This window comes from Zeus faber, assembly GCF_960531495.2.
Source record: "Zeus faber genome assembly, chromosome: 8".
Lineage (NCBI taxonomy): Eukaryota > Metazoa > Chordata > Actinopteri > Zeiformes > Zeidae > Zeus > Zeus faber.
Window position 1 is genome coordinate 30,781,252 of NC_137195.1, and position 27,318 is coordinate 30,808,569.

The following is a 27,318-nucleotide window of genomic DNA, read 5'->3' on the forward strand; positions in this document are numbered from 1 at the left end:
TTACCGCTGTGAGTTAGTGGTGAAAATCAAGGAGAGGCTAACCTAGATACACCTGATGCACGCTTGTAACCCGATATACCCTGCCTGAGTAACTTACCTAACCTTTAGGAGTTTCGTGTCCCAGACACCAAAACCTTAAATACCAAATTAATGTTAATGCTACAATTTGATTAGTTTTCCTTACAATTTGATGTTAAATTGTTTTACCTTTAGGCGTTTTCTACTCGTCCCATTCTAGCCAATTAATGCTTATAAGTAATAATTGTTTTACCTTTGGGAGTTTTCCGTTTCGTGTCCCAGACCGAAACCTTAAATATGTCCCTGACGTATATTAAGGTGTCACGTTTCCTCCGTAATCCTGGCCCCGTCACTGCTCCGCTCTCCAGTGGAGCTTGGCCTCTGTTGCTCAAAACGGATCTCTAACGGTCTGGGGCTGAGGACATTCTTTAGGAGTTCCAGACTCCCCCTTGCAAGGTTTCAGGTCCGATGCTCTGGAGAGAGGAGGAAGATGTTGGGGCCCCACATTGGGCGCCAAATTAATGCTAAAGCTAAACAGCTATAAACTTTGTTCGTGGACGGACAAATTGTTAGAGGAAATCGGAGACCAATACTTTAGGTTTATAAAGTAAAATAGAATTAAAATAAATGTAGTCTTGCGCAAAAGGAGCATTTACAGAGCAACAACACAATATGATGTTACCGTGGAAATGATCAGCTCTCTCTTTCGAGAGCTGAGACTTTTTCGAGACTGTTGTTGCATCATCGGTTTGTTGCAGCGCCTCCGGTTAAAAACAGTTCTTTGTGATCCATATGTTCTTTTGTGATCAGTTGTGTACATGTTGTCCATACATGCTGTTCCTGGCACGTAGTCACTTGAGTACATGTTGATCATGTTGTTCTGCATATACACGTTAGGACATAATGTCACAATCCTTCATAAGTTCAATTGAGAATACACAGAAATACAAAATTCTTATAACAAGTAATATTGCTAAAATCGGATCTATTCTATGATTGTGCAATGCTAAAACTACTGCATTTGTATCCTCCAGAATTGATTATTGCCCCTTTCTCTGGTCTTACTAATTGTGCTACTGGAAATGTTCTGCTTGTTCAGAATGCTGCAGCTCGAATCCTGACAAAAACGAAAGAATTTATCATATAACACCGGTTCTGGCCTTTGTTTTCTGGCTACCAGTGCAAGCTAGAGCTGATTTTAAGGTTCTTTTAACTTTTCTTGCACCACCTTACTTCTCTGAGATAATTATACCATAAACTAGCGCTGAACGATTTGGGAAAATAATGAAATTGCGATTTTCTTTTTTTTTCTTTTGAGACCCATATTGCGATTGCGATTTAGTATGCATATTTAGCATGTTTTTTTAAGTTTCGATGTTGGTTTCAATTTGATGAATAATTCAGCCTTAACATATACCCCAGCACCCCCTCTTCGTTCTCTCGATGCTGGTCTCCTGATCATTCCCTCAGTTAACAAAAAATTGCTTGGGTTGTGCTACTACCCTGGTTTTACAAATGAACAAGAGCTCTTACTACGCCTTATGCCAGGGGTGTCAAACTCATTCTGGTCTGGGGGCCGCATACAACTTAATTGGATCTCAAGGGGGCCAGACCAGTAAACTCATTCCAAAATTACATAGAACTAACAATAAGTCCACTTTTTTCTTTGTATTAGTGCAAAGAAGAAGAAGTAAATTATAAAAATCTTTATATGCAATGAATTGTCCTTTTATTAAATATATTATGAACAACCTAAGAGTTTTTAAGAAAAGTATGTGCATTTTTAACAACACTTTCGCCCAGTTTAACATTTATTTAAGTGCATTATGCATAAAAACTGATCACAGTGATTGTACAATGTTGCAAAACATTTATTGACAGTTTTGTGGAAGTTAAAACACTGTCCTGCATGTTAAAATACATCAAACACGTCAAAATTTATAAATGATTTAAAATCAATTTTCCACATCTGGGAAGCAATTCTGAACACATGAACTGACTCCACACACTTGAAATCTTAAGTGGCAGCTGTTTTAAACAGACATTTGATAAAGTAAATTTGTCCCCTTCCTTGTTAATGCATAACATGTATGAATGTAAAAAAACATACGTGCATAAGAAAATATGGCATGCATAAAAAATATTTTTTTACTCAGCAAAACTCTTCTGTTGTAAATCTGTTACTGACTAGCACTGACTTTCACAGCAATTACAACAGCAAATATTCACAGCTGTTTATTTTTATAGTGCGATGTTGACAGGAGCATTCCATAAGATTTAGTCTCAGTATTTGCCCCTGAAACTTGGCATCTTTTAGCCTGCACAAGTGCATTAATAATCAGGCAACATGTCCTGAGTAGCAGCCGCTTTCAGAATCTCATTTAAGTGCTTATGTGTGAGCTTTGAGCGCAGCTTCATTTTATTAATGTTCATTACTGAGAAAACCTGCTCACAAAGATAGGTAGTCCCGAACATGGACAACATTTTTGCAGCCAGTGCTGTCAATTTAGGATAGCCTGGTTGGAGATATTTGTAAAATGTGTCCAAGCCCACAGAAGCAAATTTGTCCTTCAATTCTACATCACACTGCAAATCAATGATTTCAAGTTGCATTTCAATGGGCACATCAGAAGCTCTGACTGTGAATGGTGAGCGAAAAACTGCGAATTCTGTCTCGAGTTCGCTAAAGACCTGAAATCGTTTCCCAAACTCCCTCAGCAACCCTGAAATCTTTGTACTGTTTCATGTCAGGATTAACGCTTGCTGCGTACACATCTCTGAGACAGGGAAAATGAGCAGGGTCACCGCTTGCCATCTGCGTCTCCCATAACGCGAGCTTTAACTTGAATGCATGTATGCTGTCATAATACTGTTACAATTTTTTTGCGTCCTTGCAACATTTTGTTCAGATTATTCAAGTGCTCTGTAATATCAACCATAAATGCAAGGTCCTGCAGCCAAAGTGGGCACTGTAATTCATTAACAGGTTTTCCTTTTTTCTCCATAAATTGTCAGATTTCCTCACGTAGATCAAATAAGCGCTTCAGCACAGCACCTCTGCTTAACCATCTTACTTCAGTGTGGTATGGCAGACCATGGGTAATGTTACAGTCACTGAGAAGGCTTTCAAATTGACGATGATTGAGACCTCTGGCTCAGATGAAATTAACAGTTCGGACAACCACCTCCATGACGTGATCCATTTTTAACGCCTTGCAACATAATGCCTCCTGATGCAAAATGCAATGAAATGTCCAAAAATCACGATCATTGACGGCGCACCATCAGTAGCCAGGCTTACGGCGCGGGACCAGTCTGCCCCGACTCTGTCCAGCGCTTCAACGACGGAGCGGAAAATGTCCGCAGCTGTTGTGGTGTCGGTCATAGGCACCAACTCGAGAAACTCCTCTGTAACAGTCAAAGTTTCGTCAACTCCACGAATGAATATGGCCAGTTGAGCGACGTCCGTAATATCAGAAGTCTCATCAATTGCAACAGAAAATGCCAGAAATGACTCAGATTTGCGTTTTAGTTGGCTGTCCAAATCTGCCGATAGTTCCGAAATCCTGTCTGCCACGGTATTTCTCGTCAAGCTAATATTGGCAAAAGCTTGTCGCTTCTCAGGACACACAATTTCGGCAGCCTTCAGCATACAGTTTTTGACGAATTCCCCCTCACAGTATGGCTTTGAGGCTAATGCTATTTGGCTTGCAATTACGTAGCTGGCTTTCACCGCAGCATCACTGACCTCTCGGCTCCGGGTGAAAACAGATTGCTGTTTCCTCAGACCCGCCAACAATTCATTTACCTTCTGTTTTCTCAGTTCTCCGTGCAAGCTGTTGTATTTTTCACCATGCTGAGTTTCATAGTGGCGGCGAATATTGTATTCCTTAAGCACCGAAACTTGCTGCATGCACACCAGGCACACGGGTTTCCCATTTACCTCCGTGAACATATAGGAAGAGGTCCATTTTTTTTTGAAAAATCCGACACTCTGTGTCCACTTTTCTCTTTTTTGACAAAGACATTTCACTGAAGAGGGGGCCAGGGTCAACAGAAAAAGCGGGTAAAACGATAGAACTGACTAAAACACAGCGCCACTAGCGGACAATATAGGAACTGCAGATTTTAAAGAAAATGAAGTTTATTGTTATTTTTTTCAATAATGCAGATTTATCCCGCGGGCCGGACTGAACCCCCTAGCGGGCCGGTTCCGGCCCACGGGCCGTACGTTTGACAGCCCCTGCCTTAAGCTGTCTTGAGACAGCTCCACCGAATAAAGCTGAAAGCCCCTTTAAGATTAAAGATCTTTATTTGTCACATACATATACATACAAGCATACATATATGTAGTGAAATGACATGCAACGCACCCAGAGATTATGCATTATAATTAACTAACTAAACTAAACTTACCAGAGCCTCAAACTTAATTCAATGAGTAAATAGAATAAAATAGGAATAGAAAAGGTAATACACGAAGTGGGAATACAAAATATAAATAAATGGAATAGATTATGTATAGAGCTATGTGCATTATAGTGGCATGTGAATAAAGTGAGGTAGTGTGTGTTGAGATATACAGTACAGTATACAACAGTACAGCACAGCAGTACAGTAACACTGGACAGCAATACGGCACTGTATACTATAACCCAGTACAATGATACAGATAATATACTGTTGTATACTGTACTGTATATCTCCATACACACTTTTTCACATGCACTTTACTGCACATATCTGTATACAAATTGCTTATCCCATATTCATAACTCTATTCCCTTTACTTCTATTTTGTATCCCCACTCTGTATTACCTTTTTGAGTCTTATTTAATTTAATAAATATTATTCTATTCACGCACTGGATTACATTTTAGGAATCAGTTAGTTTCAGTTAGTCAGCTAGGTAGAAATTAGGTTAGCTATTATGTTTGGTTTAAAAACTATTGTGCATAATCTCCGGGTGCGTTGCAAAGACATGTCACTGCATATCAATGAACGTATGTATGTGACAAATAAACCTCTTGAATCCTCTTGAATCTTGAATCCATACTCATACATGCGGAGAGGCATGCTCTGGTTACTGCACTGGGGTGGATTCCCCCACAAATTGAGCCTCCGGCCACATTTTCTCACACCTGTGTGAGAGCCCAACACCTGTGTTCATGTGTTTGGTGACATTTCCCGGCCTCACGTGAGGCTTTGGGCTCACATTTTCTCTTCAGCCATGGCGCTCATGTTACTGAGTGGACAGGAGTCCTCAATAAACACACTGGAGGGAGGGAGGGGAAATAAATATTTATTTATTTATTTATTTATCAATTATTTTGTGTACATTAACCGTGACAGCTTTCGCTGGCACGGGAGCAGTGGAATGTCTGTTTCGTGCTAAAACTAGAGGTCTAGCAGCACGAATCCCCTCTCCGTAGCCGCTCATGTCCTCTGCATCTTCCTGCCCCTAACCGCCGAAGCCTGTGGCTGCTGGGGACGGCAGAAAAGATTCCCATTTCCAGCCACTCATCCCATCAGCTATGGGATGCTGGGACATCTCCTGGGCCAGAGTCAGTCGGCTCTGGGCACGTGGTGATCTTGGGGGCCGTCTGGATCCTGACTGCTCCTGTGATGAGCCGGGGCTCTGCCAGGGCTCGCGGCGAGGTGACCGGGTCCGTCGGGGCATGAAGATCCTCAATGCCACGCACTCCTTCTGCTGCCGCTCAAACTTGTGGGTCATGGAGTCCACAATGGGCCCGAACAGGCCCGACACCTTCACCAGAGCGTCCAGGAGCCTGGTCTACTCCTTCTCAGAGATTTGAGATAGGTTCAACCACAGGTCGTGCTACGTCACCACCAAAAAAAACCCATCACATGCCCGCCATCCTGCGCTGCACCCTTGGCCATCGTGAGGCAGAGGTCAGTGACTTTGCGCTGTTCCACCTAGGTCTCAGGGGTGGCCTTCCCCTCCAGGTCTCATAGAGCCTGGCCTGGTAGGCCTGCAGCAGGCAGATGTTGTTCAGCAGCTGTAGGGCAGGCTACAACACTGCTGAACAACATCTGTTTTGTATGACTTTTCAGCCAAATTCGCCGTCAGCCTGCATGCCTTGGACGGCAACTGAGGCTTTTCCGCGGTGAGAGAGTAGCACATGTGGAGAGCTACCGATTCCTCCAGGGGTGCATCGCCAGGTATCCCAACTCCGGCTTGGTGTCTAGTGTCGGTCACTTGCTGAACGCCTGGATAGTGCCGCACATCTTCTGGGGAGCGCCCCAAAACAGCCTTACCTCCTTGGTGAAATCCTCCATCACCAGGAGGGGAAGCGGGCTCGGGACCGATCCCCAGCCTCTGTAAAATATGCCCCAGACATGATGGAGAGAGCAGCAGATTCGGGGTCTGCCCAAGGCATTCCCAGCTTTGCCACAGCTCGCTCCAGGAGGTGAAAAGGCCCCTGGGAGGGTTTGTAAGCAGCACCATGTGCCTCCTCACCTGGCTCTTCTCCTTGCCCCTCCTCCTCCTCCACCTTGGAGCTCCACTAGGCTGCGTCAAATTCCCACAACTCCTGGTGCACAACCAACTCCTCCTGATCCCCCTGGCACAAATGCTGAGGAAGATCCAGAGAGACGGGGGAGGGTGGCCTTGAAACAAGGCCCAAGGACGGGAGAGCCGATTCCTCCTCTTCGTCCTCCACCAAGATGCTTGAAGGCCTTTCGGCAGTAGTAGTAGTTGTGTGCGACTGGGGAGGGAACTGAAGATGCGGCCTGGCCGGCCTGATTGCGGATTACTTCCATCAGCAGACTCCAGCAGTGCCAACAGTGCCTCTGCATCTGTGTGCCGAGACAGCAGACACACGATTGAGTATCCATCCCTGTGGGCCAAGTCCCCAGCCGACATAATAATTCCTAAATTTTACTTTTTCTTTGTCCCAATAGCGGAGAGCTGAAGAAGTATGACAGGCGGTGACCCAGTATATATACTGGGAGGCGGGCCATATGATTGGTGTCGGAGTCGCCCAATCACAGCCTGTCAGGGCCAGGTTGAGACTTGGTTGCTTTAAAGGGGCTTTTACCTTTATTCAGTGGAGCTGTCTGGAGACAGCTTAAGGCATAGTAACAACTTGAGTTCGAAATCAAATAAAACTGTTGGTTTCAGAGCATCTTCCTACCATGTCCCTTATCTCTGTAATGGCCTCCCAGTACATGTCAAAGGAGCACCCTCAGCTGAAATCTTTATATCAAGACTGAAAACCTGACTCTACTTACTTCATAACAGCCTACCCTAGAACATAGAACTGAGTCGAGTCCATCATCTTTTCAAACAGTCCTTTAACATTAACGTTTTTAATGTTGTCGTTTTATTTAGATTTTAATTTATTTTTTGCTATGTGCAGGCATCTCTTTGGCTTCGATGTCTTTGATGTCGTTGTTTGGTTGTGACTATTTTGTTTGCTGTTTTCTCCTGTCTTCTTTTGATTGTGAAGTGTATCGGAACCATGCCGCATGGTGATTCTACACTTTAAATAAAAATTGATTGATTGATTAAAGATTCACCCTGACAGAGTAACTCTCGAAAACATTTGTCCACTACGAATGAATTGTTTGTGAGTCCGATTCAATTGTCCAATTTAGTATTTTTCTACAACTGTGGCACGGCACAATTGTTGGTTCATCAATTTCTGTAAGACAAAGCTGCCAATCCTATGCCATCCATTTTATCTCCCCTGGGAATTCAGCACGTTCATCATTACAGCCCTTTTTATCCGACTGCAAGCGGAGACCGACACAGCACTATCGGACCTGTATGATGTGTTGTGCTGTTTCAAAACAAACATCCCGATGCGGCTGTGGTGGTGACTGGGGACTTTACCATGGCGAACCTTAAAAAAGTTCTGCCTAATTTCCACCAACACATCATGTGTGCCACCAGGAGAGAGAGAACTTTGGACTACCGTTACACACCGTACAAGAACGGATACAAGACCGTCTTGCTCCCTGCTTTCAGGAAATCAGATCATGCCACGATCTCGCTGATTCCCGTTTACAGGCCTCTGATTCAAGATTCAAGAGGTTTATTCGTCACATACATCTACATACTTTCATACATATGATCGTGCTAGAACTGGTGGTGACGAGGGAAGTGAAGCGGTGGACGGACCAATCAGAGGCTGCGCCTCAGGACGCACTTGCGGACATAGACTGGGACATGTTCCAATCAAGTTCTAGTGACGTCAGCGAGTTTGCGAATGTAGCGGTGAGCTTCGTGGCTACGTTAGTGGACAGCATTGTTCCCACGGTGAAATTAAGGATATTTCCAAACCAGAAACCGTGGGTTGATAAATCCATCCGCTGCGCTCTGAATGCTCGCACGGCCACTTACAACGACGGTGTTTTATCCGGTAATATGGACAATTACAAAGCGGCGTCTTACAATCTGCGGAGGGCAGTGAAGGACGCTAAACGGACATACAGAGAGACTGTGGAGCTACAGATGGAGCAGTGGGACACCAGACGCTTGTGGGAGGGGCTGCAGACTATAACACACTACAAGAGTAGCTCCTCCCCAGCCACGAGTGTGGACGCCTCCCTAGCTAATGAACTGAACTCCTTTTATGCGCAGTTTGAGTCTGGCAACAGCACTGCTAGCTCGCCGGCTAATTGGAGTTATACCGCTGGGGATGAGGGTGCACTCTCAGTGTCAGAGCATGATGTCAGGAGGGCTCTGATGCGGGTGAACACCAGGAAAGTTGCGGGCCCAGATGGCATATCTGGGTGAGTACTGAAGACCTGTGCAAACCAGCTAGCCCCGGTGTTCACTACAATATTCAACATCTCCCTGGCTGAATCAGTGGTCCCGTCCTGCTTCAAGAGGTCCACCATTGTTCCTGTCCTGAAGATAGCCTCTCCAACCTGCCTGAATGACAACCGTCCGGTGGCCCTCACCTCGGTGGTCATGAAGTGTTTCGAGGGGCTGATTAAGGATTATATCAGCACCTCCCTCCCCCGCACCTTGGACCCGTTGCAGTTTGCGTACCAGCAGAACAGATCCACGGATGACGCGGTCTCCCAGGTACTGCACACCATGCTCACACACCTGGATGGCCGCAAGGGGGCCTATGTGAGAATGCTGTTCATTGATTACAGTTCAGCTTTCAATACCAATGTCCCCACAAGACTGGTTGTCAAGCTGAAGGAGCTTGGACTGAATACTCTGCAGTGTGCCTAGATCCTGGACTTCCTCACAGCCCGGCCCCAGGTGGTTAGGGTAGGGAAGCACATGTCCAGCTCCCTCACCCTGAACACAGGATCCCCCCCAGGGCTGCGTCCTCAGCCCCCTACTGTACTCCCTGTACACACATGACTGTGTGGCCAGGTCCAGTTCCAACACCATCATCAAGTGTGCTGTTGGAAACATGGAGAGAAGCGTCCGCTGCGGTTCAGGCCAAGAGGATTTTGCACCATCATACTGATGGTGGGGAAAAACAGAGGCTTGAATGCAAAATTCAAGATGGAGTTGCTGTTAGACTCTGATATTCTGCTGAGATGGTGAAAGAGATTAGTCTTGAACGCAGCATGCCAGGAATCAATTTTTAAGCGTCATTAGAGAGGAGGTGCGATCTGAAAGAGATAAGTGACTGCAAAGTGGTGGTAGGGAGAGTGTGTTGCTAGGCAGTATCGGATGGTGGTCTGTAGGATGACTCTGGAGGCCAAGAAGAGGATGAGAGTGAAAGAAGAGCCAAAGATAAAATGTTGGAAGTTGAAAAATGAGGAGAGTTGCATGTAATTTAGGGAAGAGGTAAGGCAGGCAATAGGTGGGAATGAACGGTTACCAGATGACTGGGAAACAACTGCAGAAGTGGTGAGGGAGACGGCCAAGAAGGTACTCTGTGTATCATGCGGGAAGAGGAAGGAAGACAAGAACTCTTGGTGGTGGAATGAGGAAGTACAGGAAAGCATAGAGCAGAAGAGGTTGGCGAAGAAGAAATGGGATAGTCAGAGAGGTGAAGAAAGTAGACAGGAGTACAAGCTGATGCGGCGCAAGGCGAAGAGAGAAGTGGCAAAGGCATACGACGAGTTGTATGAGAGGTTGGACAGTAAGGAAGGAGAAAAGGACTTGTACCGATTGGCAAGACAAAGGGACCAAGCTGGTAAGGATGTACAGTAGGTTAGGGTGATGAAGGATAATGATGGGAATGTGCTAACAAGTGAGGAGAGTGTGTTGAGAAGGTGGAAGGAGTACTTTGAGGAGTTGATGAATGAAGAAAATGAGAGGGAGAGAAGAGTGGATGATGTGGGGATAGTGGATCAAGAAGTGCAGCAAATTAGCAAGGATGATGTGAGAACAGCATTAAAGAAGATGAAGAGTGGAAAGGCAGTTGGCCCAGATGACATACCTGGGGAAGCATGGAAATGTTTAGGTGAGATGGCAGTGATGTTCCTAACGAGACTGTTTAACACCATCCTGGAAAGGGAGAGGATGCCGGAGGAGTGGAGAAGAAGTGTACTGGTACCCATCTTCAAAAATAAGGCGAGACGTAAAGAGCTGTAGTAACTACAGGGGAATAAAGTTGATCAGCCACAGCATGAAGCTATTGGAAAGGGTAGTGGAGGCTAGGTTAAGAGGAGAGGTGGGGATCAGCGAGCAGCAGTATGGTTTCATGCCAGATACACAGATACAGATACAATATTTGCTTTAAGAATGCTGATGGAGAAGTACAGGGAAGGCCAGAGGGAGTTGCACTGCATCTTTGTGGATTTAGAGAAAGCATATGATAGGGTGCTGAGAGAGGAAGTGTGGTATTGCATGAGGAAGTTGGGGGTGGCAGAGAAGTACGTAAGAGTGGTACAAGATATGCATGAGGGCAGTTAGACAGTAGTAAGGTGTGCAGTAGGCGTGACGAAGGCATTCAAAGTGGAGGTGGGATTGCATCAAGGATCAGCTCTGAGCCCTTTCTTGTTTGCAATGGTGATGGACAGGTTAACAGATGAAATCAGGCAGGAATCTCCGTGAACTATGATGTTCGCGGATGACATTGTGATTGTGACATTGTGATTAGAGAGAAGAATGAACGTCAGCAGGAGTAAGACAGAATACAGGTGCCTGAATGGGAGGGAGGGTGGCAAAAAGCTGAGAATGCAAGGAGTGGAGGTGGAGAAGGCAGATGGGTTCAAGTACTTGGGGTCGACCATCCAAAACAGCGGAGAGTGCGGGAGAGAGGTGAAGAAGAGAGTACAGGCAGGGTGGAGTGGGTGGAGAAGAGTGTCCGTAGTGACCTGTAACAGAAGGGTTCCAGCAAGAGTGAAGGGGAAGGTCTACAGGATGGTAGTGAGTGCAGCTATGTTGTACGGTTTAGAGGCGGTGGCACTGATAAAAAGGCAGGTGGCTGAACTGGAGGTGGCAGAGTTGAGGATGTTGAGATTTTCATTGGGAGTGACACGGATGGACAGGAATAAGAATGACATTAGAGGTACAGCTTAAGTTGGACAGTTTGGTGAAAAAGTGAGAGATGTGAGATTGAGATGGTTTGGACACGTGTGTAGGAGAGAGGAGAGTTACATTGGGAGAAAGATGCTGAGGATGGAGCTGCCAGGCAAGAGGAAAAGAGGAAGGCCAAAGAGAAGGTTTATGGATGTGGTGAGGGAGGACATGCAGGCGGTTGGTGTAAGGGAGGAAGATGCACAGAACAGAAGGTATTGGAGGCAGATGATCCGCTGTGGCGACCCCTAACGAGAGCAGCTGAAAGGAGAAGAGAGGCCAAAATATCTTTGCAAAAACATCATATATCAAATTTCATATCAAAACATATTTATTAGTTGATGACAAAAATCAAATTTATGCAATCTATTAGCCAAACTATTAGAGCAATAGATATGTGATGGCAAATTAGAATTTTAACAGACAACACTGTTCTCTTTTAGCTTCAAACAGTTTGCTGGATCATCTTGAGCAAACCAGAATGAGCAAGCCACCTCCTAGCAGACCTGGCATCCGATGGGAAGTGGGAGCAAAAGTAGAGGCCCAGGACTACCTCAAGAAATGGTATGACTAAATTTCATTATTTTTAACATTCCAAAAATAATAAATAGTCTATTATGTAGACAATTTGACAGAAGGCACATGTGTAAATTTAATTGTCTATTTACCAGAATAAACATTCTGGCAAGCATGCTTTAAGACGGCTCATTATCACAGCCTGCACGGTTAAAAAACAAGCCACAATATGTGTTATCTTTCTACTAGTGGAAGATGAAAACCACTCATCACTCAAACAATCATCTGAACAATATTGCTTTTCTAGCACGGTATTTGCTACGTTATTTCATTTCGAACAGTTATTTCATTCTTTCAAACAATAATTGCTATTTATTTTGCCTTTACCCTTTAAAAAAATCTTTAAAAATCTTTGATTGATGCATGTGATGCATATTTTTTTTTTTTTTCACCAGCCACTGCATGCACATACACACACACACACACATTCATATAAACTATCAAACAATAGCCTGTCCCGGACTTCAAGATGATTACGTTGGAAAAGTAAGGTTTCATATGTGGTCAATAATTGTGTTATGCAATGTTTTAAGCAAGTACTTAGACGCCTTTAAGGTCTTCTAAATGGCTTATTTAGTTTGATAGTTAGAAAGCCATAACATTATTAATTGAGAGGTAATATCCAACATAAGATGGGACTATAATATTTGTATTAATGACTGTCAACGTGTGCGTCACAAAGTGGAATTAGTTCCAGTGTTTTACTGACCTGTAAATTTAGTCAGTTTTACATTGTGTCTTAAACGTTTGTTTAATGCTAATTTATTTATTCTCATTTTAGGTTACTATACTAAATTGGATATAAATTTAGTATAGAAAAGATTAATGTAAACTTAAAGTGTAACGCTCGTGTCGTCGTCTCCCCCCCTTGTTTCAGTCTGGAGGCGAGTTGGTTCAGTTCAGCAGCACTTCTTTTGTGATGTATTTTGAGTTTTGTTCTGTTTAGTTGACCTGGGTTCTCTCGGGCCCAAAGAACAGCTTATCATTTTTGTGACTGTTGTTCATTTTATTGAATCTATTTTTGTCTTGTTTTGTTCCCTTATATTTATACTTTTGGGAAAATGTATCCTTAATTTGAGCACGATTTATGTTATTCTAACAATGTAGGCATTTGCAGTACACATATTTAGGTAAACCAATAGCAAGATTAAAACCGGCTCACATACTCATTGAAATATTTTACATTTAAATTTTCAACGCAAATGAGACAATTCCCAACTCCAATCAGTGCCCTCCCCCACACTTCTAGTGGAGGAACTTCAATATGGTTTCACATTCATCAACATACGCACATGGATAACAACAACTTTGGCCTCTGCGCACACGTATTGAATCTGGCTTGAACTATGCATATCCATCTTTTCAGTGCATAAAGTAACATTTCTACATACGTTAGTGAATGAGGCCAAGTGTTAAAAAATTTAATACCGAAGGAATAAAGAAGGAATCTTCTACAGTGATAATTTCTTTCCGATCTAACTGTTAAAAACGGAATCTGTAAAGTCTGTATAGTACTTGTATTGTGAGTGTGTCATTACACCCCTTTTGCTCTTTTCTTCTTATCCACAGCCGCTGACTAAATGTCTCGATACATAATTCACTCTCTGACCTCTCCATGCCCTGATGATGAATGGGCTAAATTGATTGATCATTTAAGAGAGCCCCACTTATTTATATGCTGTTGTCTAGGTACCCTGCCCGTATAGAGAAGGTGGAGCCTGAGGATGGAAAGCTTCTGGTCCATTTTGAACGCTGGAGTCATCGCTTTGACGAGTGGATTTCCTGGGACAGTAGTCGACTAAGACCACTGGACAGATCCACCATCCGCAGGGACGCAATGGAGGAGGGGGGCAACCCAGCTCTACGACACGCACAGATACGGATCACCCATAGTCCTCAGACAGACACAGAGCCTGAAACAACAATCCAGGTACAAATACCCTTTCACATACCTTTAAAGCACCTGACCTCTTAAAAATGTATTTTAAGTCTCAATCCTCGGGCGCATAAATGCTTAGGTGACAACTTGCAACTTGACCAATTTATTAGACTGGTCATTTTGGAGGCACGGTACAGGGAAAATAGGCAATGTACGATTATCATGTTGGATATTGCAATGACGATATGAATTACAATAAAGCAAAAATATTTATTTTTCCTGATCCTAGCAGGGATCGTCTTTTCTCTTGCCACATTGACATCTTTTGAGTCCCCGGAGGGAAATTCAGGCGATACAGCAGCAAAAACAATGCTGTCAAGAAAGAGATGAGAGATAGCTTTGTGTCGATAGATGTGTATACATAGAGTGGTACTAGTGATTATGAGCCCAATATGGGCAAGTGGCAGTTAGTCTACAGTAAGTACAAATTACAGTATTGTTGCATTACTATCAACAGTGGCATACTGTAGTAACAGCAGTCAAAAACATTGCATTCGGTATTAACAGTTAAACATATGGCATCAAGTATAGACGACAGTCAGAAAATATGGCATCAAGTATAACCAGCAGTCAAAAATATTTGCAGTCAAAGACAGTCAAAGTGGCATACAATGATAACAGCAGTCAATAATAACAGGAGTAATTAGGGTAATAGTGCAAATGATCCTAACGCAATAGCAGTCCTATTAGCTAACAACGGTCCTAATATGTAAACTCTAAGGTGGTATTCGATTTTAGTTTTCTAATACCATTAGTGTGATATTAATGTTCACCAGTTCTTGGCTGTTGGCAAAAAGGAACGCCTGAAATGTTCCATTGTGCACTGCGGAGGGATTTGCCTGTGGCTGAACTTGCTCCTTGTCATCCTCCGCTCCTGGTAGAGAGGATTAAAGGGGTTCTCCAGGATGGCCTCGATCTTTGTGCTCATCCTCCTCTCTGCCACTACCGGTGTCGGTGAGGTAGTTGCTGATCCAGGCCACCATGTCGTGGTACATCTGCATCATCATCAGCTTCTCTGCGAGCAGAAAGGGCTGGATAGTGTTAAAAGCACTTTAGAAATCGAAGAATGTGACTCTTACCATTATGTTTGGTGTAGCTGGTAGATGATGGCATCATCCAAGTCGATGTTGGCCTGCCAACAGCCTCAGGGAGAGATTAAAGAGTTGCTCAAACACTCCTGCTAGCTGCTGGGCACATGCCCTAAGCACCCTAGGGTTGGTGTTGTCTGGACCCCTGGCCTTGTTGATCCGCAGCCTGGATTGCTGTGGATCAATATGGGTAGCCCAGAGCACAAAGTCAGCAACGATGCTGATGCCAGCAGTACACTGGGGAAGTTCACAATATTTTATGACAGTCTTTGGCACATGATAATGCAATTTTCCCACTTTTGAAAAGGAAGGGGTAGGTTGTGATGTTTTTATTTTTTAAGTGATGGTACAAGTTGTTTGTGTTCCCTCTAGTTCTAGACACAACTGCTTGGCACGTCACTTCTTTGACCGTCAACTTCCACTTTTTGGTATCAAAGTTTTTTTTCCATTGACATTTTCATATTTACCTACATCCTTACATATGACTATGCAATTTACTGTTTACGTTTAACTTTAATGTGTAAAATCTGTGTGTAACTCCGATGTGTACAATTATTTTACATACTGTATATGGCTGTTAAACAGAAACTAAACATTGTTGTAGACATATGACTTTTTTTCTTTGAAACAAATTTGTGTGAACAGTTCAATTTAACATACTAACTAGTCATATGAGAAAATAATCACTAAAAAACACTTTTGAAAACACTGTAATATAGAATTGATCATACAAAGTGAAAACAACAAATTTATAATGATTAATCCAAAGGAATGAGAAGAGCAAAGACAGAGAGAGATTGGATAGAGAGAATTAGGATAACATTTTGACAATTATATCAATTCCTGTGTTCTGTTGATTTGATCAAATCCAGGGACATTGTCTTTATATACTTTACATGTGTGTAAAGTCTGGTTTAGTTTCAGTCAACTCACTTATACTTGTGAAAGCCTATCTCGGTGTTCATGTGTAAAGATATCTAATTTTGGGAATGTGTTTTTTGTAAGTCTTTTTGGACAAAAGGGTCTAAATGATGTAATGTCACACTACTCTGTCCTGTAGTCTGACGCCTCTGCATTATAAATGTAAAACAATTTCAGTGAAAAAAGTGATTCAAACATGTAGGAAATGGCTTTATATTTAGCGGACTACCGATGAAAGTCTAACTATTGGCCACAAGGCCTGAAAAGAGAATTTTAAATATTTCTCAAAATGTGACATCACACCGCAGGAAAATTTATGTGATGAGTTGGCAGAAAAATACTCAATAAAAATTGTGAAATACAGGAATTTTGGTAACTTCTTTTCTCCTTCCTTCCTAAAAATAACCAATTTATTGAATGCTTATATATACATTTCTTATTAAAATCAACGATTTGCTGTGTTGCTCAGTAAGAGGCTGTTCTGGCTACAATATGTTAAAGCTATTTATCTATTGTTGGTTCTCATACCCCTTGTGGTGAGACTACAGAAGTATACATAATTTAAATCAGGGATTTCTTATTAAATGATCATACTCTTGAAACAAAAGCATAATTTTGTCGGTTTATTAATAAAATGGAAATTCTGACTGCTACGTTGGTATTGCTTAGGGATGCAACAGTATGGTGCGCTTGGTGACCATGGTAACGGTACGGTTTCTATATCTTTATATTTAAGATTATTATTAAAAAAAATTAAGTTTTTATATATATATATATATATATATATATATATATATATACACAGTATATATTAAAATGTTATATTTAAAAAATGTTTCACGATAAAAAATAAATAAAACCAATACTGTTGTTAGTTATTTTTTGTGTAGAACAGCTATAAACAGTATTCTTCGCACATAAATAATAATAAAATAACTTATTGAAATAAAACCTCACAGACCAGTGCGTGTCGCCACGTCTTTTAATGGAATGTATTCCTCTGGACAGTGCCTTCGCTTTGTGAACCTGACGTGACTGGGTGCGTTCCTTTTCAGCCCTCTCTTACATAGGGGGGAAACATTTTCTGGCGTTAGGAGACAGCAACTTAAAAAAACAATACCACATAAAACTGTAAAACTGGACAAAAAGAACGGCTCATCACCCAGTGAGACTCTGATCCCTAAATATCTACAAAAGAGCCGTACAAAAAAACCTGATCATTCGTGATCGATGTGGTGTGAGTAGAGTTAATTGCACTCTTTACTAAAACATTTCTCTGTAGTTTTATCGCATGTTTCTATTGAAAAAGCTGTACACAGTTTAAAAATTGTTTTGACCTCTCGCGCAAAAAATTTGAAATGCAGCACGGCTCTGTGTGGACCCCGCGCGGCTGACATGGCCAGTGGAGCTCCACAGCGGATTCAATGGGAAGCACCACTCACGGTACACCGAGCCTGTATGCTGTGCCAACGCGTCCAGTGGACTTCTAATGTGATACCGTAATACCACGGTTCATGTGTGCGTATTGAGCTGTAGGCGTACCGAACGGCTCGATAATATACTGTGTACAGTTGCATCCCTAGTATTGTTTGGTATAAGCTTTTGTTGTGTTATGAATCTTGTAGATTAATAAGCTCTTCTATGTCAAAATGCATTTGTCTAAAGGAGTTGCAGGATGGAGAGGAGGTCCTCGCCCGCTGGACAGACTGTCGCTATTATCCTGCTAAAATAGAAGCTTTTAACAAAGAGGGTGAGCTCCAGCTTAATCTAACTGTTGGGTAAAGTGTGTACCACCCGTTTTCGACATTAAAATGGCCAAAGTTAGTTATGAGTTATGTAATCCATAGAACCAATTAACACAACCTACACGCTGTATCTGAGATCAGGCTATTTCCCGACGTACTCTTTGGCATGCCCTCTAGAGAGCTGGATTGAGATGAATGGGGAATCTCGATTCCATTAGAAACAGAGTGACTTAAAGATGAAATCTAGGCTTGCTTGAGCTTTTCCAGACAAATAAGCACCAGTGCTATGTCTGTTACAACAGAGACTCAGAATCTTTTTTTTTTCGCCAGGTACATTTACATTTATGAAATCTAATTGTATGCTATCATAAACCACCTAAATTCACTGTGGTAGTGACTTTTTCTCTTCTCCTTACCTAACTCTTCATCCACCGACAGCGTGTGGGGGATGCTTGACTTTGGATTCACTTAAATCACAAGTAGCTCGATTGGCCTGTTCTTAGATACAGAGATGTGTGAGCATTGGTCCTATGGATCACATAACATCTTGGGGGGGTATTGTTTTGTCCATTTCAGTGTTGGAATGGTGGTATTTTTAAAAGAGGACCTTTTTAAAGGCAAAATCAGATTACCAATTATCCTGTCAATACAAAACACATCTAATGTAATGATGTTGTAATAATACTAATTAAAAAAATGCAAACAGGCTGTTTCCAATCTGCAAAATGTGAATGCCTATCCTTGTTTCAAATTTAGAAAGTATGTCATAGATTCCTGGGTAAAGCTGTTTTAGCAATTTCATGTAGTCTGTTCAGAAAATATGTGATAATATTAACCATCATTGTTTACCTTGTCTGTACCTGAGTGGTTGCTGACACTGCTCACTCCAGCCTTTTTGACAAACATCATACAGTAGTACTATATTTAATTAGCCTTTTTAAAATGAAAATAAACTTAACTTAGCTTATATACATGCATATATTACTAATAATGGGATATTGCCTGTGTATGCAATCCTTCTTCCTTGTAGGTACGTACACGGTACAGTTCTATGATGGTGTGGTACGTAGTGTGAAGAGGATCCACATAAAGTCAATGCCAGAAGATGCCAAGGGACAGGTCAGCGTTTGTTCTGCTATCAAATATATAGTTATTTGATCTATTCCTTTGAGTGACCTGGTTCCTTACTTAATTATGCACTTATCTTGCCTTTTATATCCAATGTTTTAATTTGGTTTTATTCTCATGAACGTGTGGACAAAACACCACATGAAAGTTGACTTCAAAGACAGACGGAATTTATAAATTGGTATTAAAGTTTTACGTCTACAAACCTTAAGCACAGCATTATGAAACATTCAGCAACATTTTGTGATTTAAAAAGATCTAATTATCTTTTCTATAGTTTTAACTATAATGACTCTCAATCATCTGAGAGGGAGGGGGTACCCCTAGACCGCACCATATAAAAGGCTGAGTCCTCACCGCAGCGGCCTGGCACGAGGCCATTTGTTGTATGTCATCCCCTCTCTCTCTGTCCCCTGCCTTCCCTTTCTCCCCACACTATCACTATCAAATATAGCATGAAAATACCAAAAATATATCTTAAAATAAAGAAAAAGAACTGAGAGGGAGTCGTTTTGACCAATGTAATATTCATAGGCTGATTTTAAAGGCCCTTTTCAAAGTATGTTCACAAAGCATGGTAGGGCACACATCGCCATCTCACCCAAATCCCAAATCGAATCCCCTGTATCGTTTTTCCATCGTACAACAGCAGTAAACAGAGCCGTGAAGGTAGAAGTTATCTGAAGCGTTTTTGTCCTTTACTTAAAGTGTCAATCTAGAAGATTTTCATTTAAATAAATGTCTGTAAAGTCACTATTGCAGGATGAGCTAACATAAAGGTGATTGAGCTTATGGTCCACTGTCGAAAGCCCTTACATTTGCAGTATTCTGAGTATCAAGAACCAGGTGTCTGTGGCGATTTCCCCACCATGCATTCAAATTCATGCATTCTTGTGTACTGGCGACCTTGAATCATTATGGAGGCGTGACCCAGGTGCTTACTACCAACTGATGACATCACACAGGGGACACTGTTTGGATCTCTGGGAAGTGAGGTCCAAAAACACACCTGCAATTACCGCTTTTCGCTATAGGTGCCACCGAAAACAGCGAAACGGAAATCTTCGAGATTGACACTTTATAAAGTTATAAAATCAGGATATAGTGTGAAGTGTGTCATTTAACAATTATATAGTTAATACTTTTTTTAAACCCCCATTGCAAAGTTATCTGAAGACTAACCAAACAAAAACACAAGTTAATAAAACACAACCAGGCATGCATTCTTGCACAAAAGAACAGTAATATAAAAACCAATCACAACAATGGAGGAACTACTTCTGCATTTGGCGATTTTGTGTAAATTGCGATTAACTAATCAATGGCCTGCAGTATCGCTTTACACCACCTATGTGGTCCAGTTGTTGCACCTAGTACCATGCGAGATCAGGAGCTAGAATCAACACGGGTACTTTGGCATGGCACGGCTCAGCTGGGTTACGGGTTCTGATACTCTGGTGGGAAGGCACCATAAGTACAAACTTGGATCAACTAGGGGCACGCCAAAAAAAGAGAAATACCAATTTCTACCTTTTATGCATAAGCTATTTTTTTCAAATTAGGAGACATAACAAAATGCGTAATGAGTAAGGTTGTGATGGCAGGAAATATTGCTGTTTCAATTTCAGTTACAAACGGTTGCAACGGTGAGTCATATAAGGTTGAGTGGTATGTGCCAGCTATAAAAGAGTTCTGGCAATTAAAACATTAATATGTGAGGAAAATGCAGGGATAGCTATCTCAAAAATCATGACAGCATTAGATAGTTACATGTTTTTTGAACATTTTATTGTTAAAAAAAAGATAATGATAAATGATCAGGATTTTGAAACTGCAATTTAATGTACTGCACTGGGCGTGTCAGACAATTTGACTGGCAGCTTGCGTCATAGGGCAACCAGCAAGCCTCTCTGCCTTCACCGGCCATAGAAGCAGGGTAGGCAGTAAACTGTTCTTGTATCATTACATCTACGTCAAAAGGCAGGTGTCTACAGTACCTTTCTGTGGAAATGTAAACTATTATTTGAGAGTACATAATTTCTTACGCATGTTCTGTGCTACACTTGACACCCTCACATCATCTTACAGCTATGCAATCTTCTTAGACAAACATTTGCAATTGAATTGGTCGTACTAAAAAGCTCAGTGACTTTCAACCTGGCACTGTAGTAGGACACCAGCTCTCTCACAAATTAATTTGTCAATTTCTGCCCTGCTAGACCTGCCCTAACCATCCGTAAATTTTGTTATTGTGAAGGGGCAGGCTATTGGGCTGCTGGTACTAAATGGATACTGGTATTGAATTGTCAAATACCAGAGTATAAATAAGGTCTCTGTCTGGTACTGCTATCGGCAATGGAGAAATTAGTGGGTTAAAACTCAATAGTGATAAATATGGTTTTAGAGTTATTAAACTTGGCAAACATATCCCTATATGTTGCCACTGTCTCTATCTCTCTTTTGGTGCCTGTCTGTTCCACAAGGGCCCAGCAGTGGATGCAGCTGAAGAAATGATGATGATAGTGCACTTTTACACCAAAATGATAGTCCATCCTCACCTCCTCCATCACTGTCAGGTTCACTGCCAGGGACGAGAGCACACTGCAGTGCATCATTCTTTTAGTGGCGAAGGTGATCAGCTGCAACCTCCCTTCCGTCCAGGATCTGCACGCCTTACGGACCTTGAGGCGGGTGAGGAAGATTGTGGCTGACCCTTCCCACCCCGAACATCACTTATTGACAAAACATAAACATAGAAACAGAGTCAGACCACAACATGTATTTGACAAAACATAATTAAGTTGACAAAAACAGCCATTATGCCACATGGACTCTTCCTGTGTTAGTTATCACAATAAAGGAGAAAAAAGGTGAAAGTCATAATCAGGGGGGTGTTAAAGGGAGTGTTCAAAGCAGATGCCGTGTGTGTGTGTGTGTGTGCGTGTGTGTCTCTGTCTGCCTGTGAGTGCATGGGTTTGGTCCCAATGAGTTCTGGTGTATGAGGTCAGAATTTTATCATAGTTACTCCAAGCATCGGAAAAAGCCTTACATCCATCCTCCACGCACTTCCCGAGGTATACAAACCAGTCCCAGAAAGCACAGAATGACCCTGCACCCCTGAAGCGCACACATACAATCCACCCCCATGAGCATAAGATGCACCCGCAAGTGCAGAACCCCGGCCGCAGGCACCAGGCATAATGTCGGCCACAGGCACAAGGCCCCCTTGGCCACCCACGGCCCTCGCAAAGACGAGGCCCACCATTCCGCAACCGGCTAGATGCCCCACCCAGCCACAAGCACAGAGCATGCACCCACGCAGCCGAGTACACTCAGCACAGGGTGCCCAACAGCAACTCCCCTGGGGGGACAAACCCCTGCCAATGCCCTTGCGGCCGCTCCTCCACCTCGGGAATCTGCCATGGAAAAGTCACGCAATGGTACCAAGGCAGACATCCCTTGCCCTCACAACCACGACGGCAACACTGTATTCAATTATACCCTTAATTTATCCTGTGCATAGAATGACACTTGGTATATTCTTAATATTTTTTATATTTGGCTATTTCTGTTCTTTATATTTGGCTATTTTTTTGTATATCTGGATATATCTTTTCAGACTGTTAAACTTTTTTTATTATAATTTTCTGCACCAATCCTCACTGACAAATTCCTTCCTTGTATATGTAAATGTACTTGGCTGAATAAGCAGATTCTGACTCTGATTCAAAATAAATCTGCAGTTTTTATGATTATAATCAGTAGTTTATGGTTGCTGCTTTTTTGGTGATTTGTGCGGGGCCATCTTGTATCTCTGGCAGGTTGCTGCGCGTCAGGTACACCTGGGCTGGGCTGAGTTTGGCTTGCATGTGTCGTAATTTGAATTCCACATGCAAACTCAACACTTAAGAAAATAATGGGTTTTCATCTACACAAGTGTTTGTCAGTTCATTGCTTCATGTCGCCCAATGTATTTATATAAATCATTTGTATATTTTGGGTTTATGTCAATTATTCGACATCTTTGCAACATCAACAGGACTGGGTTGCCCTGGTTAGAGCTGCTACAGCCTCTTGGTCAAAAAACATTAATAAACCCAGAACCAGCAACAACAGCATCCGCTGTCGACAAGATGCCCAAGGAGAGAAGGACGGACGAACAAGACAGGAAACAGAGGATGGAAGAGAGTTGGTGAGTAAAGAAACTATTTGATCCAGGTATCTAAACTATGTATATGTATGTGTAAAATGTATCTATAACAATACACATATTTGTATTGAACCATTCGATATATACGTTTCAAGGTTCAGTATAGATTTCAAGTAACCAAATGATTAGTTCGATTCACTCTAATAGGTGGGCAAAATACAATATAGTTTTAAAGTCTAGGCTTGCCTTCTTTCAACCCAGGCTTTATTAAAATGTTCCCATAATTTGTAATTGTTCCTAGCACAAACTCACCAACACTGTTGATAAACTTAGCCCTCTGCAGCAGCTTCTCACTATGCATAAATACAGTCCAACAGGCCAAAGTTGGTGAAAGAAAACTGTTGAAAGAAAATTGTTGAATGAAAATGTGAAACTCACATTATTGTCCCACCTAACTTAGTGTATTTTGTATTTTATTTACATCTAGATCATAAAGAGCCACTAAAACCCTGAAGAACCTGATAAAATGCAGGAATTATAACCATTTTCTCAGTTAGTAAAATGTAAAAACTGATATAAACTGATAAATGTAAAAACACAATATAGTCAGACAATAAAAACTGCCAGACTATTGTGAGATTGAGATTTAACAATTTTTTACAGTTTCAGACTTTGCCCCTTTGGACTGCATTTACACACAGTCAGAAGCCTCTGTAGCGGGGTACATTTCTAAAGTCTTCCGCAGGTTTGTACTTGGAACAGTTATAAATAAAGGGAACCAACATTTAAATAAGGCCTGGGTTGAGAAATGGTAGACCTATCTTTTACCGGTGTGAGATGTGTTTAATATTCTCAGTGCCATTCAGCTAGGCAGCACATATTAATGCTGATTTCAGAATGCAAAATTGTAGCTGGATTTTCACTCTGCAGTTGTTTTTCAGATCAGTGACAAAAGCCCCAGATCAGAGTCAAAAGCTTGAAAATAAAGCGATATTTGATATTTTCACTGCATTACTATTTAGGACTTTGTTTATAATAATAATAATAATAAGTTATAATAATTTGCCTCAAGTCTCATCTGCGGCTGTCCCCTCTTGTCACTCGCCGAGTGTAGGATAATGTCATGTGAACATCCTCATTTGGGATGCACCACTACGTCTTCAAGACAAAAAAAAAATAAGGAAAAAAGATGTTAGGATGGTGAAAGTCATGTCGTCTGTGGGCACCTTAAGACAAGATACAGCACAGTGTATCATTCTGTGGAACCAGCCGAAAACATAAAACAACACACATTCATCAAAGCACCCGGGGTGCAAAGTGGCACCTATCTCCGGAGCGAGTTGCAGGAAACACAAAAAAAAGCAAAACAACAATTGCACCGCTGAAAGAAGCACACATGCAATAGCAAGAGGAGTCGGCTTTGGCTTTTTTGTATTTAAAGATCCAAAAAAATGAAAAGGAGGTTGAAGTCCTTCTCCTGCCAGGTGATGCAAGGGCGTTTGGACCAATCATTACAAGGGAAGCTCTCAGAGTGAGAGCTTCCCTTGCCTCCGGGGCTTGCACCAAATTCTTAAAGAACCCATCACAGCGTCATTTGCTTCTTCTCTTGTTTCGAACACCTCTTTTTGGTCAAAAAGTTCTGCATCTTTTTAAGTATGCTCCACCTTTACGTTTTCTGTGGGTTTCTATTTTTGATTTAGATTTATTTCTGTTAGTTTAGTTTCCTTGGTAGACCAGTTACGGAGCGTGACAAGTATGTGTGAAAAGCCAGGGGGGTCCAGTGAAATCCACCCTTGTCTTCACAAATCTGAAATAGGGTTTGAAATGCTGTTTAGGTTTTTACTATAATCTAGTCCAGGTTTGACTACTACTGTAAAAGTTCAGTAGTTTTTCATCTGGACTGCCTCTTAAATGGCCTGTGTAGAAGAAAATTTGTGAAATCCCCCTTTTTTCTGTTTTCACCAATAAAATTAAAAGTTTTCACGAATCTGAAATAGGGTTTTACATGCTGATAAATATCAATACAATAATACCAACCATTTACCATGTCTTTTTATTGAAGTTCAGCCATGGAACAGTGATGTATTTTTGAGGCACGGTATGTTACTGAAAATTCTGAGGTTTTTGAATGTCAAAAAACTGGAATGTCAAAAACTAGGCACAAATTTGCAGCTTCTGATGTTATGGTGCATCAAAAGCTGTGAATTTGTGTGTGATTCACTAACACTTTCTTTCAGCTGATTTCTGAAATAAAAAATGCTGCTGTAGTGTTAGTGTTAGTGATAATGGTTAGAGCAAAATACTTAATTACATTTTTCACAAAAACCTTGACTTTAAAAGTAATTGGCGGACACCCTGCAGTACCTCTGTTTACCCCCTAAGGGTCGTGGACCCCCGATTGAAGATCACCGGTACAGACAAAGATGGTACCATACGATAATGGACAGAATGTGATGTTAAATAATGAGAATTTGGGGGCTACACACAGATGCCTAGTTTACATCTTGCATTATGGCAGGAAAATTTTAGAAAAATGTCAAAAGAAGAGCGGGAGAATGACCACGGGTGAGACAAATAAACATAGAACCAAACAACAGCATGTGCATGGAAAAAAACAAACATAGAAACAAATAACATGTACACAGAAAAACATAAACATCAGACGACAACATGTATCAAAAAAACTGAGTTAATTAGGTCCAGGAAAACTGGGACAGCAATTGGGCACATGGCGTCTTTCTGTCATAGTTATGGCAGTAAATGAGGAAGAAATGCAGAGCGATATAACCAGGAGGTTATATCGCAGGTTATAAAGTGTGTGTGTGTGTGTGTGTGTGCGTGTGTGCGTGCGTGCGTGCCGATGAGTGTATTGGGTCTTGTCCCAATTGGTTCTGATGTATAAGATCAGTGTTATATCGTAGCGCCTCCAAGCAACGGAAAAGGCCCTGAAGCCACTCCTGAGTCCCGCAGCCGTACAGACACCCCACGGCTGCAGGAAAGCCCCAAGGACCCCGCCATGCAGCCAAAGAAGACCCCCCCACCCCCCAGAGAAGCTGGAAGCCTGCGGAGCAACCCCCACGCTCGGCCCCGAGAAGCATAACCCAGTCCCAGAGAGTGCAGGGAGGCCCCGCACCACCGAGGCAAACACATACAAGCCACCCCCATGTTCAGGCACAAGACGCAGCCTCAGGCGTGGAACCCTGGCCGTGGGTGCCAGGTATGGACCGCAAGCCTGGAGCCAGGTCCCACACAGACAGACCGACACCCTGCCCAAACCACCTGCGAGCCATCAGGGCCCACCCGCGCAAGGGCGAGGCCCCCGCTGCAGGAAAGCTGCGCAGCAGGAGACAGCCACCCCCCACACCCCAACCGACAACAGCAAGAGGCTCCCCAGGCTCCCCAGGCTCCCCAGGGGCCCCGGAAGGCACCTGGCAGTGCTCTCCAGAAACTACCAGGGCTCGAGGCTAGCCGGCATGGGGCCCACCTGGCCGCACCACACCAACCCACCAGCACCCCCCCCCCCCCCCTCCCGAGATCAAGCAGCCACCAGAGCAACCAGATCAACGCAGGGGTGCAACAGGCCGGACAATGCCATAGCGCCCACCTCCCATACCCGGAGGCACCCAAGAGCTGGCCCCTGGCCAGGGTGCGCAACATTCAAATTTTCAGTAAGACGCGCATACACATGGGGGAACCCAATATGTATGAAGCTAGAGGACAGAGCCTATGTGAAATATAATTGCTAGTTAGGGGAATTTGTGACAGAACCCCCCTTAAGGCATGGCTCCTGACGTTCCACCATGCTGGTCAGGATGGGCCCGATGGAAGTCAGTAATGAGGGTTGGATCCAGGATGCTGCGTGTCGGAACCCAAGAGTGCTCCTTGGGACTGTAGCCCTCCCAATCCACCAGGTGCTTTCCATCTTACATGGAAAGTAAATGAATCCTCATGGATCGCAGCAGATGGAGATGGACAGCCACAGGGTTGAAGACCCTCAAGATGGGGACAACTTCACAGGGGAGGCCATGCAGGCGGAACACATGTTGCAACAGAATTTCGGTGGTTTCTCTGGCAGTGGGTTACTTGGGTAATGGAATCAACAGGACAGTCTTAGATAATTGATCCACAACTGCGAGGATAACAGTATTGCCATCAGAAGATGGCAAGCCAGTGACTAATTCCAAAGAGACGTGTGACCAGGGGCAACGAGAAACCAATAGGGAATAAAGAAGGCTGGAGTAAGCTTGGCGAGTGCTCATATGCTAGGCACAGATCTGGCAGGTGGCGA

General features: G+C 42.7%; 1 protein-coding gene across 3 annotated transcripts in view; it reads left to right on the forward strand.

Moving 5' to 3' along the window:
* Positions 1-27,318, forward strand: part of phf20l1 (PHD finger protein 20 like 1) — a 108,655-nt gene that overhangs the window by 19,674 nt on the left and 61,663 nt on the right. For all 3 annotated transcript variants that reach the window (XM_080005035.1, XM_080005037.1, XM_080005036.1), the window contains exons 2-6: positions 11,927-12,047; positions 13,749-13,989; positions 17,673-17,757; positions 18,783-18,871; positions 22,920-23,072. In XM_080005035.1, the coding sequence (XP_079861161.1) occupies positions 11,965-12,047; positions 13,749-13,989; positions 17,673-17,757; positions 18,783-18,871; positions 22,920-23,072 (651 nt within the window). In that variant the 5' untranslated portion in view covers positions 11,927-11,964. The remainder of the gene's footprint in view (positions 1-11,926; positions 12,048-13,748; positions 13,990-17,672; positions 17,758-18,782; positions 18,872-22,919; positions 23,073-27,318) is intronic.